The sequence below is a fragment of the Mirounga leonina genome, unplaced genomic scaffold (assembly GCF_011800145.1).
Source record: "Mirounga leonina isolate KUSES-001 unplaced genomic scaffold, KU_Mleo_1.0 Mir_115, whole genome shotgun sequence".
In the NCBI taxonomy this organism is placed as follows: domain Eukaryota; kingdom Metazoa; phylum Chordata; class Mammalia; order Carnivora; family Phocidae; genus Mirounga; species Mirounga leonina.
Window position 1 is genome coordinate 37,307,753 of NW_023270268.1, and position 15,882 is coordinate 37,323,634.

Below are 15,882 nucleotides of genomic sequence, written 5' to 3' on the forward strand. Positions count from 1 at the left end.
TAATAAGTGTTGTAAAGGACTATCAATTGGTTTCAAATAAAGTACTAATGAGGTCAAGTCACGGGTCAATTCTAGAAAAGGTCAATTCATTTTGCAAAGAAAAAAGATTCCACACCTTAAGACTATTTCTAATTTCAGCCAGCCATCTAGAAAGCAATGTAGGTCACTGAAGAGTGGACTAGAGAGAAACAGTATGGATGGCTTAGAGGATTATTTATCACCTTTATTTGACAAATAACTCAGGCCCAATAGTTCAATGCACTATTTTCGTAAGTAAAACACATTAATAACGCATAATTAATTTGAAAAGGCAGCATATCCAACTGGAAATGCCAAACCTGCAAGATAAATAAAATAGAACATATCTACATAACCATAACTACATCGCTACAAATGGGAGGTGTGAGAAACAGAAGATAAAAGTTCCTACTATCGAGCACCTGGGTGGCTCAGTTGGTTAAGGGTCTGCCTTCGGCTCAGGTCATGACCCCAGGGTCCTGGGATTGAGCCCTGAGTCTGGCTCCTGCTCAGAGGGGAGTCTGCTTCTCCCTCTCCCACTGCCCCTCTGCACCCACCCCCCGTGTGTGCTCTCTGTCCCGCTCACTCTCTCAAATAAATAAATAAAATCTTTAAAAAAAAGTTCCTAATATCTCCATAGTTTAATGGTTAAAGCGGCCTCTAGAACTACCCCCTCCATATCTGGTTCTACAATGGAATTCAAGCAGTCTATAGTACACAGATAAGGACAGAAGATCTGAAATGCACGTACCCACATATCATAGGCATGGAAGAAAAGCCTAGCTGTTTTTGCAGCTGTCAGAACACAGGACTTCTAGGATTTCCCCAAATGGACCACCTAACCAGCATCTTTCCATGAACCAAAGAAAGGCTTTCCATGAACCAAACCAAGAACCTTGAAATGGCCATAACAAGAAACAGGCTCTTAGCCCTAAAGGCATACTCTTTTTTTTTTCCCTAAGGGCATACTCTTAAATGGGTCACTAAATCTTTCTGTCAGTCTTTCCTACATACTTTCCCTAGAGGATTAAATCTGTTCTCTTGGCTTTGATAAGCATTTTTACATGGAGGACACCTTTTAAAACAATTAGCTAGCTCCCTGTTTCCCTGGTATTTAAAACCATAAATGCCCTGGATTCTTCACTTTGAAAGGAGGAAAAAAACTTCTTTCTTCATCTTCCTGTATGCCAGAATTTAAACAGTGCCTTTTCATTTTTTAAATGAACTCCTTAATTCAAGCTCTGGCGTCTGGAATATTATAGTTGTTTTCACTTAGTTCATCAAACCTCAAAACTAAAAGATCTTAGAAATCATTCAGTCCCTTCTCACTAGGTTTTCTTTATAGGACCTTTTCCTTTCAATATTTTTAAAATGTCTGTCCAAAAATATGTCTCACCTACAGGTTTGATTCTATTGCTCTTTCTATTGGCTTCTTTATCTTTAGTTAAAACATGTCATTTTGTCCTTTTGCTATTATCTTGCTTAGTAAAGGAAACCTTTAAATCTTAACTTTCTCATTTCTCTTCTACCTGCTTAATTAGAATTTCCCATTTTTTGGACAATGTATCTTCTGATTAATACTTGGATTATTTTACCATATGGCCTCAGACAACGTGGCTCTTCCAATCCTTCATAGCAATTCTTCCCAAATGTGCCTGGTCCTAAGATGTAAAGGGGGCGGGGGGTGGGGTGGGGAAGGAGTGTCCCTCTTATTCAAAATGCACATTCCTGGGCTCCACTCAACATCCACAGACTCAAAAACTAGGTGGGAATGCCTATTTTTAACAAGTGCCTCAGATGATTCTTATGATCAGTCAAGACTGGGAAAGACTGCTTCAAGGTCCCTTTTTCTCTTTGTTCCAGTTAAGGAAGTAATGGAGTATAAGTAGATGCCATTACACTTATCTCTTTCCACATTTTTAAAAAAGAATAATGGGCTGAGTGACCCTTATTTCTTGTCTCTTGTTTTTACATGCTATTATCTTTTCAGTGTTGAGCCTACATTCAACCCCTACTTTCAGCACCATCACCACAGCCGATACACCCACCAGATGGCACACAGACACCATGTTCTTTCCTAGGAAGAGAGTGAGCGGAAGGGAGCACATTTTATCTCGTGCCAACAGCCGCTGAATGGCTAGAGTAGATCAAGGCAGCTGGGCGCAACCACAAGGATCAGAATTTATGAGTATCAGAATACCCAAGTGCACTTATTTGGAAATCATCCTCATGAAGAAGCCCACAACCCCTCTAAGATGGTAACCTGCCCCAGAATGTGTTAACAAATAAATCATTTAAAATTTATAGTGAAGGGGCGCCTGGGTGTCTCAGTTGGTTAAGTGTCTGCCTTCGGTTCAGGTCATGATCCCAGGGTCCTGGGATCAAGCCCTGCATTGGGCTCCCTGCTCAGCCAGGAGCCTGCTTCTCCCTCTCCCTTTGCTGCTCCCCCTGCCTGTGCTCTCTCATGTGTGCACGCTCTCTCTCTCTCAAATAAATAAATAAAATCTTTAAAAAAAAATTTACAGTCAGGAGAGATATTTTTCTAATATTTATAAAAGATGGCAATGACTGCAGATAGACCTACAATTTAAAAATTGCATTCTTAAAATAAATTTAAAACTTTAGGACACTTAAACTCAGAAAGACCAAAGACCACCCATGAATTATAGTTTCAAAGCAGTTCTTTTCCCTAGCAAATTAGAAAACGGGATCATTGAATTCCATAATACCATACTCAAAATTGCAATGATGAATATTCTTTTTCAACAATATGTTCCATTTGAGAGCTATTATTGAAGCTACATCTAAATCATATTTTAAAGAGCAAGAAATCTTAAAGTTAGACATCAATATCAACAAAAATCTTTTAATTAAAATCTTACCCATTAAAAGATTTTTCAAAAAAAAAAGATTCTGCAAACTCTTACACTTAAGTTCCCTGGGTCTACTTGACACACCGTAAGTGGTCAATTAGCAGTCTCTTCATTTTTCTGTCAGAGAAATTGCCAAGACAGTGACAAACTTTGTACCATAAGTGATCAAAGTGCCAAAAACCAAGCCTCCTACTGATGGTCTCCAGCTTTAGAGTCAAGATCCAAAGGTTCATTTACAAATTGGTTGCTTCAAACTTGGTAGAAAGTAATGCTGTTATTTATTACACGATAGGTTTCTGGATCCTTTCGCAAGAGTTAACTCATACTACAGTTAAAGCACAATATTCATACTATTTTTATCTGCTCCTAAACAACAATGTAAAAGGTTTTCTTTTCAGAAAAATACAGGCATCAGGCAAATCTTCCCTCTGACCTCCACCTCAGAAATGAAGAGATTTTTAGGTTGCTGTTGTTTCTAGTCGCACACATATATATAAGGCAGAGAGAATGTCTACATTAGTCACTCTCTGGGTATTCTAACTTGGAAAACAATGAATAGGTAAGGCTCAGATTCCCACAGACCTCAGTTTTGTGCTAAAGCGTTCATGTATACAAGGCGAGAACTATAGGTACCCCGCTCTGAAAATCTTTCAGTATATTACTCTTAATTTGAAGGGTTAACACTCTCAAAGATTTCTGTATTGTTGTTGCTGATGCTATTAAATAACCCTGTCATGTCTACATTTATAATCGTGACACACATTTTTGATAACTACAATCTAGGATTTTGTCATAGTTATATATCACATGTGGGGCCATCGACTTTTTTTTAGGGCTATTTCTATATATACTTTGATCAAAATTGTAAAAAATTTTACTTTAGTCAGACCTATAGTTTGTAAATCCATTTTCTTTGGAGGGAATAGGGGAGAAGGAGAGAGAGAATCTTAAGCAGGCTCTATGCCCGATGCAGGGCTCCATCTCACAACCCTGAGATCATGACCTGAGCCAAAAGCAAGAGTCAGATGTTTAACTGACTGAGCCACCCAGGCGCCCCTATAAATCCATTTTAAACTCCATGTAAGTTATTTTACTTATCTTACCTATTCCTTAAAAAAGCAAAATGTATGAAGATCAATTTTAGAATCTTATTGTAATCTTAATTAAAACAATGATCTGAAAAGCTTCAAAATCTCTAAATTCTGTCATTATGTGAAGCAAAGAGAATTTTCAGGGAAGCCCACAGATCCCAGTTAAGAGCAACAGAAATTTTTAATAATCTACTTGAATGTTGGTATCTTTTTCTGTCTTCTCTTTAGACCAATTAAACATTCAGAAAACCATTTAATATTTGCTCCTTACACAAATTTTGAACTATGGTTTACAGAATTTTTTTTGGCTGTTATCTATTCTTACTAATTTTACAGTGCAGGGTATGGCGAATTTTTACTATGTGCCTTATATGTAAAAGATCTGGTGCTCAGCACTGGTTTTTCAAGAGCGAACTTTAAAGAAATGCATAAAGCTATAATGTGTATAAATGCACACTATACAACAGCATAGAACTTCTCTTTGTTACTTGTAAAATGAAAGGTTTTTACTCGTTATGAATTCTACAAATTCAAAAACTGTTTTTTAAAAAATTTTGACTGCTTTCATTACATGTGTATTGTTTCCAAGCTCTTCCTTTGCTACTTTTTTCAGCAAATAAACATTCTTCTCTGTCCATTAGCAGCCAATCCAAGCTTACTCTTTCTTTTTAGAGGTTCATTTCAATTAAACTCAAAATATTTCTCTCACATTTCTTATTCAAAGATCTTTTTGGAATAAGTCTTATGCTTCTCACTGAAGATAAAAGGATCTCTCACATTATATGCAAATAATGTTTCATAATGAAATTTCATTTTGAGGCTTAGTACCTATTGTGCAATTACAAACTTTTGCAACCTAAGTATTTTTTATATATTTTATAATGGCTAGGCTTTTTTCCAAATATTCTGTAGGATGTAATGATCATTTTTTCCATAATTTACATGCACGAAAATTAACTTTCTCACATTTCCATTAATTACACATTAATTTTTTAAGATTAAAAAAAGCCTCTCCAAAAGGTATGTTATCTACTGATTCTCAAAATCTAAGTATAAAGGAAAAAATTTTAAATGACTAAGTTTTATTTATTCCCTGATTAAGTCAGATTTATGACCTCCCCTCCCCATTCCAGCTACTGTGAATTTTGAATAAACCAACCTCAATTGTAACAGAAGAAACATCTGTTGCTTTTTTCTTCATCAGGGCTTTCCTAACTGAAAGAAAGGCTCTCTGCCTGACCTCCTCTCTCACTCCCCCTCCCCACCCACACTAAGTTCCGTAAAACTCTTTTTTTAAGTAAATGTATTATTTAAAATGTTACTGTATCTACTTAAAATGTCATAATTTATCTAGAAACATTCACTTCCTTATTAAGATTCAAAGAATGAGTAAATGTTATATACATCAAAAAACACGAGATAGGTACTCTTGTAGAATATTAATTGTAACTGAAAGACAGACTTTCGAGAGTATACTTGAAGTGATCAACTCAATCAAGTTGTCACACAGTCCGGGCCCACTTAGTATTATTTAGGGTTAAGCTTTTCTTCATAGGTTCCAGATTCATATAGGATCTTGCATGCTATATTTTCTTTGCCAATCCAACACTAACATAATGGCAGTCACTACCCCAAGAGGCAGACACCAAATGGTGCCACCCACACTCTCACACTGTGCCTCATAATAAACCATAAAGCAGTGGAATGCACCGGCCCCTTTATGAGCAAACAATGCCTGAGCTTCATTAGAATACAGCTGACATTTTCAAAGCACAAATACTTTTAAGAAAAATGTACTAGGAAAAAAAGGAATGAAACAGCTATAAAAGCTGAAATATTTTTTTAACTGTCAGGTTTATTTCAAAGATCCTGAGGAAGCATATTTTGCTGTTGACAATTTAAAAGTTTTCATAAATAAAAAAAAATGTACAGTTAAGGGCAAAGCTTATTTTATTAACTACTGGAAAGAAATGAAAGTAAAAACTACCATTTGAATTGCATTCACAAGTAGTAACTATGAAGTACCTTCAAAATTATTCATTTCCTCAACTGCTTTCCTAGTTCTTGAATAAGGAAAACTGAGCTCTAGACTTATTTTCACATTTTAATGGATTTATATAAGTAACTGAGTGATAAACTAAGCTTACTCTACCCCTCCCCCCCTGCCCAACCCAACCCCCATACCCTGTAGTTTTCCTGTCTGCAACAAGCAAGGACGTCTTGAATTCAGCGTGCTCTTGGCTATTTATCAACTTAATATTGCTGCTGCTGGAAGAATATGAAATAAACGTGGTAAAAACTCACCCAGCAGTAAGAAACAAAATGATCTCTCTTACCTGGTCTAAAGAAGCATGCCTCTCACTGCAGTACCAACAACACTCTACAGTCTTTGTTACCATTCAGTGGAAACTTGAGACTGTGTCAGACATAAGCAATCGAGCTCAGAAAAGCTCAATTTAAAATACTTCTCAATAAAACTAAAAAGATGCTCAAGAAAACCGTTTAGGTAACTAGCTTTCAAAAGACAAATGAATACTGTCTAATGCAACAAAGGTCATTCAAAAGAAACTGGAAGTGTAAGTCTTAAGGACACAAAGAGGCTTTTTAATGTGTAGAATCTTACTTTCTTATTAAATTAAAGGTTGTTTTAAAAATAGGCTTAAAATAAAAGCGGTAAAATGATAAAAAGGCTAACTCCAAGCTAAGACTTTTCTAAATATCACTTGAATTTTAACTAGCTAAAAAATAAGATTAAACTTACTCATGAAATCTGCATAATTCGAATTGTACATGTCAGGGTATTTGCTGGCTCCAAAGCAGTCACAAAGCAGGAGACCTTAATGCATCTTGAAAGCAGAGCAAAAGCACCGTAAGTTTCAGGGGGGGGGAAAAAAAAAGGAAAAGGAAAAGAAAAAAATAATAATAAAAAGGAGGAGAAACTCTTGAAAAACTGGCCGGGGTTTTTCAACCTGTAATAACTGTCTAGCTCCTCTGGGAGGAAAAAAAAAAGTCCTGGTCCTGCCCCCTGAGATAGGAGGCTATGTTTCAATGCCAAAATGAATGACAGGCCCATTTCTGATATCAACAAAGAGCAGCTTAGTTGGGCTCGATTTTTTTTCACTTTCCCACACGGTTAGAAGTTCTAAATTTTTCAGGTTAGTATCTTTTTATCTAGGGTTAAGCACCTTTCTCCATTTTCTCAAGAGAACCTCATTATGTTGTCCTAGTTTTTTAAATCATTAATTAAAAATACATACCTAATCATCTTAGTTTTTCCTAGGCAAGAAGCTAAACAAAAGATGACCTCTGAAGTTCCTTTCCAAATCTATCTTTTGTAATATCAGATCACCATATGACTAATTATTAATATTAATAAGCTTTTCCTGCATCCTGATATGTGGGTACAAGGAGAAACTAAAAGTAGGTAACAAACATAAAAATAAGTAACTGAGATAAAATTTTCAACTAGCTAGATGTAAAAATAATTTACTAAAGTACATGTGTATGATTATACAAATTCAAAACAATAAACACTTCGATCAATGACTTGTATTTACTGAATGCCTATTATGAGCCAAGCACTATTTGGGGCTCTGAGGATATAGCAGTGAACACAAAAGACAAAAGCCAAACAAAAATCCTTGTCTTCAGTGAGCTTATTTGTTTATATTTCAGTTCCCTGAACGTAAAACTCTCCTAGATGGACTAAGATATCTCTTTCCTTTTTTGATTAGTTACCACCTAATCTGAAATAGTTCCCTCTGAAAGTATGTCTTGACAAAGCTTCAGGAGGGAAAAGATTTTGTACTTTCTTCAGTGTTGTATCCTCAGTGCCTATTAGACATTCAGATAGGTATATGTGAGTGAAATAGATCAAAGAGAGCTTTTTCTTAGTCAAACTTTTCTTTGCAAACAGACTATGTACCACCTATTACTTACATGCATAAGGGTGTTAACTTGCGCTACAATTATATAATAGCTTAAAATTGAAAAAACAACCTATATGGCCCTGTATCTTTTCAGATTCTAAAATCTGTTTTCACTATGAGATGTGAGGTCACTATATTTGGTTAAAATTCCATACATTGGGGAGCCTGGGTGGCCCCCTTGTTAAGTGTCTGCCTTCGGCTCAGATCATGATCCCAGGGTCCTGGGATCGAGCCCTGCGTCAGACTCCCTGCTCGGAGGGAAGCCTGCTTCTCCCTCCCACTCCCCCTGCTTGTGTTCCCTCTCTCGCTGTCTGTCAAATAAATAAATAAATAAAATCTTTAAAAAAAATAAAATAAAATTCCATACACTAAGTTTTTGTGGACTATCAGATTTCAGAGGAGTTTGAATAAAAAAAGAATTTTAGAAATTACATGGCATCCCATCAGTTTTGTATATGTGGAAATAACTTTAAATTCCCCTGCTTCTCATCATTCTTGGTCGCCCTACCACAAATCACACACAGAAAATAAGTGCACACCTCTAACCTGTCACATCAGTCAGAAGTGCTTGCACATGTCACCCAAGGCCAGAATATTCAGGGGCTAGATAGATATGGTCACACCTATTCCAGTATAGTCTTTTTTTTTTTTTTTTTTTTTGACACAGAGAGAGAGAGCACAGGAACACAAGCAGGGGGAGTGGCAAAGGGAGAAGCAGGCTCCCCACTGAGCCGGGAGCCTGACTTGGGGCTTGATGCCAGCATCCTGGGATCATGACCTGAGCTAAAGGCAGTCGCTTAACCGATTGAGCCACCCAGGCGCCCCTCTAGTACAGTCTTAAAACAAAAGGAAATTAAACTTGTCAGTACTCAGATACATTCATCATACTTATAAATAGCAGAGTATCACTCCTTCCCCCTGTCCCACCACCAGAGCTGGACAATGATTAGAAGTTCAAATATACACTATCTGGAATATACACACATTCAATATGTGTTCTAACAAAAAATCTAACAGCAACCCAAGGTCAGGAAGACATGTGATGACTGAGGTCAAGAAATGGGTAAGATAAGGTGGGGCCAAAGCAAGATTTCATCAGGAATGGTTCCTACAGGAGCGATTTTTCTTCTCCCTAACCATCATTCATTCTTTCTTCAACAAATACTTATGGAGCATTTCTAATGTATCAGGCACTGAGCTAGGGAGCCAACTGACCTGCTCCCTACTGTCTACCCCATAGATCTGACCTTAAGCCTACCCCTATTCTTCCATGTTTCCTTCTCCATGTTTGCCTTCCTCGCCTGTGCCCCTTCTCCATTTCCAAATTCTTCACTCACTAGCTTCTGTGTTCCTTTACAACTGTATTACACACTTTGGGGGACTTATGAGACTTCTTACTAGCATAACAAAATATATCTTGTGTATGTGCTCTCAAACAATTTCTCCTTAATCTTACTTAGAAAATCCACTTAACTATCCTATTATTTACAACTACTGGTTATCTAGAAAACAGCAAGGGGGACTAGGCATTCATTCCCTCAGGTTTATCAGCTAATTTATTCAGACTGGAGTTTGCTATGCTTATTGGTAACGTGACCAAGTATTAACCACATTTTATAGGTACCTTTCTGATTCTATAGGCAGAAGTGGTATTATGATAGCACAATCATAGTTGTTATTTGCCCATTCCTGTTAAAGTATCTGCCAGATCCATGTTGTGAGGGAATGGAAATTACCTATGCTAGTTTCCCATACTTACTCACATTTTGAAATAAAATGTCTAATCACCCTGATGAGAACTACATCTAAAGCAAAGAGTTCCTGCTACCACTTGCATGGGTAAGTGATAGTTTCTTAAATATATCATGCAGTAAAAGTAACTTCACTTGCTCCTCTTCTTCTTCCCACCTTTAAATACAGACATTTTTCGGGCGCCTGGGTGGCTCAGTTGGTTAAGCGACTGCCTTCAGCTCAGGTCATGATCCTGGAGTCCCGGGATCGAGTCCCGCATCGGGCTCCCTGCTCGGCGGGGAGTCTGCTTCTCCCTCTGACCTTCCTCCCTCTCATGTGCTCTCTCTCTCTCTCACTCTCTCAAATAAATGAATAAATAAAATCTTAAAAAAAAAATAAATACAGACATTTTTCAAGGATCTATCCTTGATGCTCATTTATTCAAGATTTATATTCCCTCTTTGAAGGGTATTATCTATTTCTATGGCTTTATCACCACTATATAGATGACTATGAAAATTTATACTTCTAGCCCTAGTCTTCTCTGTTCTTCTCTGCTCTAAACTCTTATTTACAATTGCCCACTGGACATCTCTGTCTCTACGTCCCACAATCTCAAGTCAATTTCTGCAGTACTGAGCTCAGTGTCTACCTTCCCAAACCAGCTCATCCTTCTATGTTCCCCATTCTCATTAAAGGCAAAAAAAAAAAGAAAGTGATTTTCTATTCTTATTTCTTCCTCACCATTCAAATGCCCACATTGTTCCCAGTTTTTTTTCCCCTAAAACACACAACATTTCCCTAGTTCAGAAACAAAAGAAATAAGAAATACAACTTCTGATGACCTCCTGATTACCCTATCAAAAATAGTGGTAGCCTTAAGCCACACATGGCTATTTAAATTCAAATTGATTAAAGTTAAATGAAACTAAAAATTTGATTTTCCAGTTGCACTAGACACATGTTAAGTCCTCAACAGCCACATATGGCTAACGGCTTGCAGATACAAAATATTTCCATCATCACAGAAAGTTCTATTAAACATCTCTGGTCTGGGGTGCCTGGGTGGCTCAGTCAGTTAAGCATCTGCCTTCGGCTCAGGTCATGATCCCAGGATCCTGGGATGAAGTCCCACATCAGGCTCCCTGCTCAGCGGGAAGCCTGCTTCTCCCTCTCCCTCTGCCCCTCCCCCCTGCTCTCTTCGTCTCTCTCAAATAAATCTTTTTTTAAAAATATGGTCTCTAGTCTAGACAGTAACAGCAAACTACTTAAAAACAGTAGTCTATATTCTCCTCAATTTGGCCCCTTACCCTCTACCTTAAAAGGTATCGAACCTTATTTTCTCCCTAAAACTCAACCACAACAAAAATCCAAACAACCTGATTTATAAATGGGCAAAGGACTTGAATAGACATTTCTCCAAAGAAAATATACAAATGGCCAATATGCACATGAAAGGATTTCAACATCACTAATCTTTAGGGAAATGCAAATTAAAACTATAATGAGATCACCTCATAACCATTAGGATGACTAATATCAAAACAACAGAAAGTAAGTGTTGATGAGAATGTGGAGAAACTGTAATCTTTGTGCACTGTTGATGCAATGTAAAACGGTACAGCTACTATGGAAATCAGAATGTTGACTCCTCAAAAAATTAAAAATACAATTACCATATGATTCTGCTGGGTCAGCTCCACTTCTAGGTATATAACCAAAAGAATTGAAAGCAGGGTCTTATAGGGATATTTATACTTCCACGTTCATAGCAGCATTATGGCAACAGCTAAAACACAGAAGCAACCCCTGTGTCTACTGATGGTAAATGATAAGCAAAATATAATAAATACATGCAATGGAATATTATTCAACCTTAAAAAGGAAGAAAATTCTGAGACATGCTACAATACAGATGAACCTTAAGGACAGTATGCTACATCACAAGAGACACTGTATGATTCTACTTATATGACTACTTAGAGTAGTCAAAATCATAGAGACATAAAGTAGAATGGTAGTTGTCAGGGGCTGGGGGAGGGGAAAATGGGAGATATTATTTAATGGATACAGAGTTCCAGTTTTACAAGATGAAAAATGATGGAGATGGATGGTATGATGGTTGCACAGCACTATGAATGTATTCTGTATCACTGAATGTATATTTAAAAATGACCAGGATGATATTTTATGTTATGTATATTTTACCATAATAAAAAAAATTGAAAAAACAAAACAAAAACTGATGTAGGAGTGAGAACAGAGGGTATGTGGGAAATCTGTACCTTCCACTTAATTTTACTATGAACTTAAAACTTTGCTGACAAAATAAAGTCTACTTTTTAAAAAAGCACATATAACAGCCTTATCCAAAATGTCTTCTCTTCTTTACCTCCTTAGTCCACCCACTCCTCCGCATCCATTATAGTTCCACCTCTATTACAAGAGCTCCTCTTACTTCCTGAATCTAACTTAACCTCCTACCTGTATATTCTTACATAAAATACATTAAAATATCAAGACCAGTACAGCTAAGATCAATGTGTAGCTGCAAAATTAAGTTAGTTCATTCAATCTACACATATTTACTGTTTACAACATGCCAACCTTAAGTAGGGGACCTAAAAATACACGGGAGAAGAAAAATTATAATCCCTCGCCTCAGGAAGTTACAGTCTAATGGAGGAAATGCTATAAACAAGCAAACAAATACAAAAACACCAACTATGTCCATTGCTAGGGAAGAAACTACTGGCATCAAAGAGCTGGCAAGGGGTATTCCATGTGAACCCTTTACACAAGGTGCTCTAGGAAGATCTCTCTGAAGCCAGTGATATTTAAGCCGCAACCTGGAAGATGAGGTGTCAGCAAGGTAAAAGCAGGAAGAACATTTCAGGCAACACAGAAATGTGAAAAGGCTCACATAACACCCATAACCTTAAAAGTAAAGCAAATAAATGGAAACTGAGGAAGTCAAATAAAATATACATGAGGAAATGGCTTTAGGGAAAAAAAATAATTTACTAATTTTTGTTATTTACATAAAATAGTAGAAGGAACCCATTTCTTATTTTCTCATTTGAGGCTACAGCAAAGAACATGGGGAATGAATCAGGATCGTGGATGCCATTCTGAGCAGAAGTCTAAAAAGGAACACCAGGATTATCAGACCTCAACAAATATTCTCTGAACACAATCATGAATGCACAATATTCCACTGTACACGTCATATTTTATTTCCCTATAAGTGGATATTTACAGTCTTCATATTTTGCCATTATAAATAACTATGTAAAAATTATATAGTAAACACTTCTACACTCAAATCTTATTTTTCTTTTTTTTTTTTTAAGATTTTATTGATTTATTTACTTGAGAGAGAGAGAGAGAGAGAGCAGGGGGAGGAGCAGAAGGAGAGGGACAAGCAGACTCTGCCCTGAGTGCAGAACCCCATGTAAGGCTCAATCCCATGACTTTGAGATCATGACCTGAGCCAAAATCAAGAGTCAAAATCAACTGATTAAGCCACCCAGGTGCCCCTCTCTTATTCTTTTCTAATGACAAACTCCAAGAAGGGTTTTGGTAGGTGAAAGAGTATCAATTGCTTTAAAGAGTTTGATGTGTATTACCAATCTGCTTCCCAGAGGACTTATACTGATTCACACTTCAAAGGGAAGTAGATTTAAAGAATAAGAGGTAGATAAGAAGAATAAATAAAAGTATACAGGAGGAAATGAAAATTATCCACAATTCAAATACCCAGAAATGATTATAATGAATATTTTACATACATATATCAAGTCTTTTTCTATGCCACATATTTTTCCTTTTCCAAAAAAAGCAGGGGGAGGGATCATGCTGTACATGCTGGTTTAACTTTTTGAACTTAATAAATTTAGTTTATAACACCTACACAATACCATCATATATCAGTGTCACAAAACTCAGTTATTTATCACACTGCTTCCAAACGGTCATTCTCATCAACAATGCCGTGAACATTCTTTGCTAAAATCTTCCCACAGGTCTTCCTTTAATCAGGATAAATCCACAGAAGAGAAAATGCTGAGTCAGAGTTTGTGTATTTTAAAGATTTTTGATAGCACTGAGCAAATTATCCTCCAGAGAGGTTGTATCATTCTGAGTTCCCAGACTGGCCCCTACCAACCCCAAATTAGGTATTAACAACAACAACAACAACACAACAAAATCTTTGCTCTATTGATTGGCAAACATTGGCTTTTGCTATTTAAATTTGCATTTTGATACATATTTGTATTTTTATTATCCATTTGCATTTCTTTTGTGAATTTCCCATGCTACATTTTTTCTTGTAATGCCAATATTTAATTTACTTATTTGTATTACATTTAGTTATGTTTATTATGTGAAGTTTCTCAGATCTGCCTTGTTTTTGATGACCTTGACAGTTTTGAGAAATAGGGTCTGGTATTCTGCAGAATGCCACTCATTATGGGTTTGTCTGATTTTTTTCTCAGAGTTAGGAATTATTGGGAGGAAGATCTCATCACATCATATCAAGGGTACCAGCTATCAACATGACTTATGACTGATAAAGTTACCTTGAGGATCAATTGGCCAGGGCTATTTTTTCAGGCTTTTCTACTGTAAAGTTACTCTCCCACCTCTAGGCTGTGTTTCCATAAGCTACAATTTGGAAGCACCACAGAGTGCAGCCCACACTCATGGTGGGGTTGGAGGGTTTACGCTCTACCTCCTTGAGGGAGAAGTGTCTAAATTGGTGCCTAAATAAATTACTTGGAATTCTGTATGGAAACTTGTCTCTTCTCCCTCATTTATTCAATAACTATTTATATGAGTATGTGCTCATGTATTTTCATTTTATAGTTAAAGTTAAAATCCAACATTACATTATTTATTCTGTTGCTCAAAAGGCTCCAGTTTTGGCCACTGGGATCTTTTGCAGGTTGGCTCCTGTGTTGGTTTGGCATAATCCACCTTTTTTTTTTTTTTAATACTTCCTTACTTTCTGGTATTATAAAATACTCTGGCTTCATCTTGTATATTTCCTGCCCCAAACCTACATTAGCTGTTTTTCTAAGGAGTCTTGGATCTTTTTATTGGAGAACAGTATTAGAAACCAAGATCTGGGTGGTGGGTGACACTATTGGTTTTTACAAACTCTAATAAGATTTGATTGAAATGGCATTATGTAATTTTTATTTGATTTGAAAAGAACTGTCAACTTTTTTTTTTTTAAAGATTTTATTTATTTTTTGACAGAGAGAGACACAGCGAGAGAGGGAACACAAGCAAGGGGAGTGGGAGAGGGAGAAGCAGGCTCCCCGCCGAGCAGGGACCCCGATGCAGGGCTCGATCCCAGGACCCTGGGATCATGACCTGAGCCGAAGGCAGACACTTAACGACTGAGCCACCCAGGCGCCCAGAACTGTCAACTTTGAAATACTTATTTTTCTCTTTCAGGAATACAGAATTACTTTCATATATTGAGTTATCCTTTATGTTTCTTAGTACATAGTAAAATAATTGCTTTTTCTGTATATATCACAGCAACAATAATAATTTAAATATCAGTTGATATTTCCTCCATCTGCTAATACAAATCTTCCAGACCTTACAGAGTCTCCAACAGCCTACAGGGATTTCCGCAAGCCTTTAGAGGAGTGATCCTTAGCCTTGGCTGCACATTACAATCAACTGGGACACTTCTATCCAAGTCACACTTCAAACCAACTCCATCTGAATCACTGAGGGTGAGACCAAGGCTTAAGTATTCTGTAAAGGTATCAGGTGATTCCAGTGCGTATCTAAGCTAAGAAACACCACTCTAGTCTTCTACTTGGCTTCATTAGAAGCTCATTCCCAGTTAAGTACTGCTGAGTAATGCTGCCTCCTCTAGGAACAGATCACCTCCCCCTTCCTCTGCAGAAACACTGGCAGTCCATGAGATGCCAAAGCTCCAAGTTTTGCCTTTTCTGAAAAATACTTTGCTCCCTTACTATGTTATATTACCCTATAAGAGATACGCATAAGAGGCAGCACTGCTAGTGACCTTAATGAGAAATTATTATTAAATTAAATCTTAAAAGATAATTGTTTTGTTGTTTTCATAAAAACTTACACCTACCCTATTCTCATAGGATTCACACATGATTCAAATAGGTCTGGCCATAAGACAAACCCTACTACCATCATGCAATATTAAGAATCATTTCCCCTTTCTTTTTTTTTTTTTTT

At 36.9% G+C, this 15,882-nt stretch overlaps 1 protein-coding gene across 7 annotated transcripts in view; it reads right to left on the reverse strand.

Moving 5' to 3' along the window:
* TFDP2 (transcription factor Dp-2) overlaps positions 1-15,882 on the reverse strand; it is a 177,197-nt gene that overhangs the window by 63,367 nt on the left and 97,948 nt on the right. Inside the window, exon 1 of one of the 7 annotated variants that reach the window (XM_034996109.1) lies at positions 6,744-6,765. The exons of 5 other annotated variants lie outside the window; for them this stretch is intronic. In XM_034996109.1, coding sequence (XP_034852000.1) covers positions 6,744-6,747 — 4 coding nt within the window. In that variant the 5' untranslated portion in view covers positions 6,748-6,765. Of the gene's footprint in view, positions 1-6,318; positions 6,617-6,743; positions 6,766-15,882 lie in introns of those variants that run through there. One more of the 7 variants, XM_034996115.1, reaches the window with a different exon arrangement.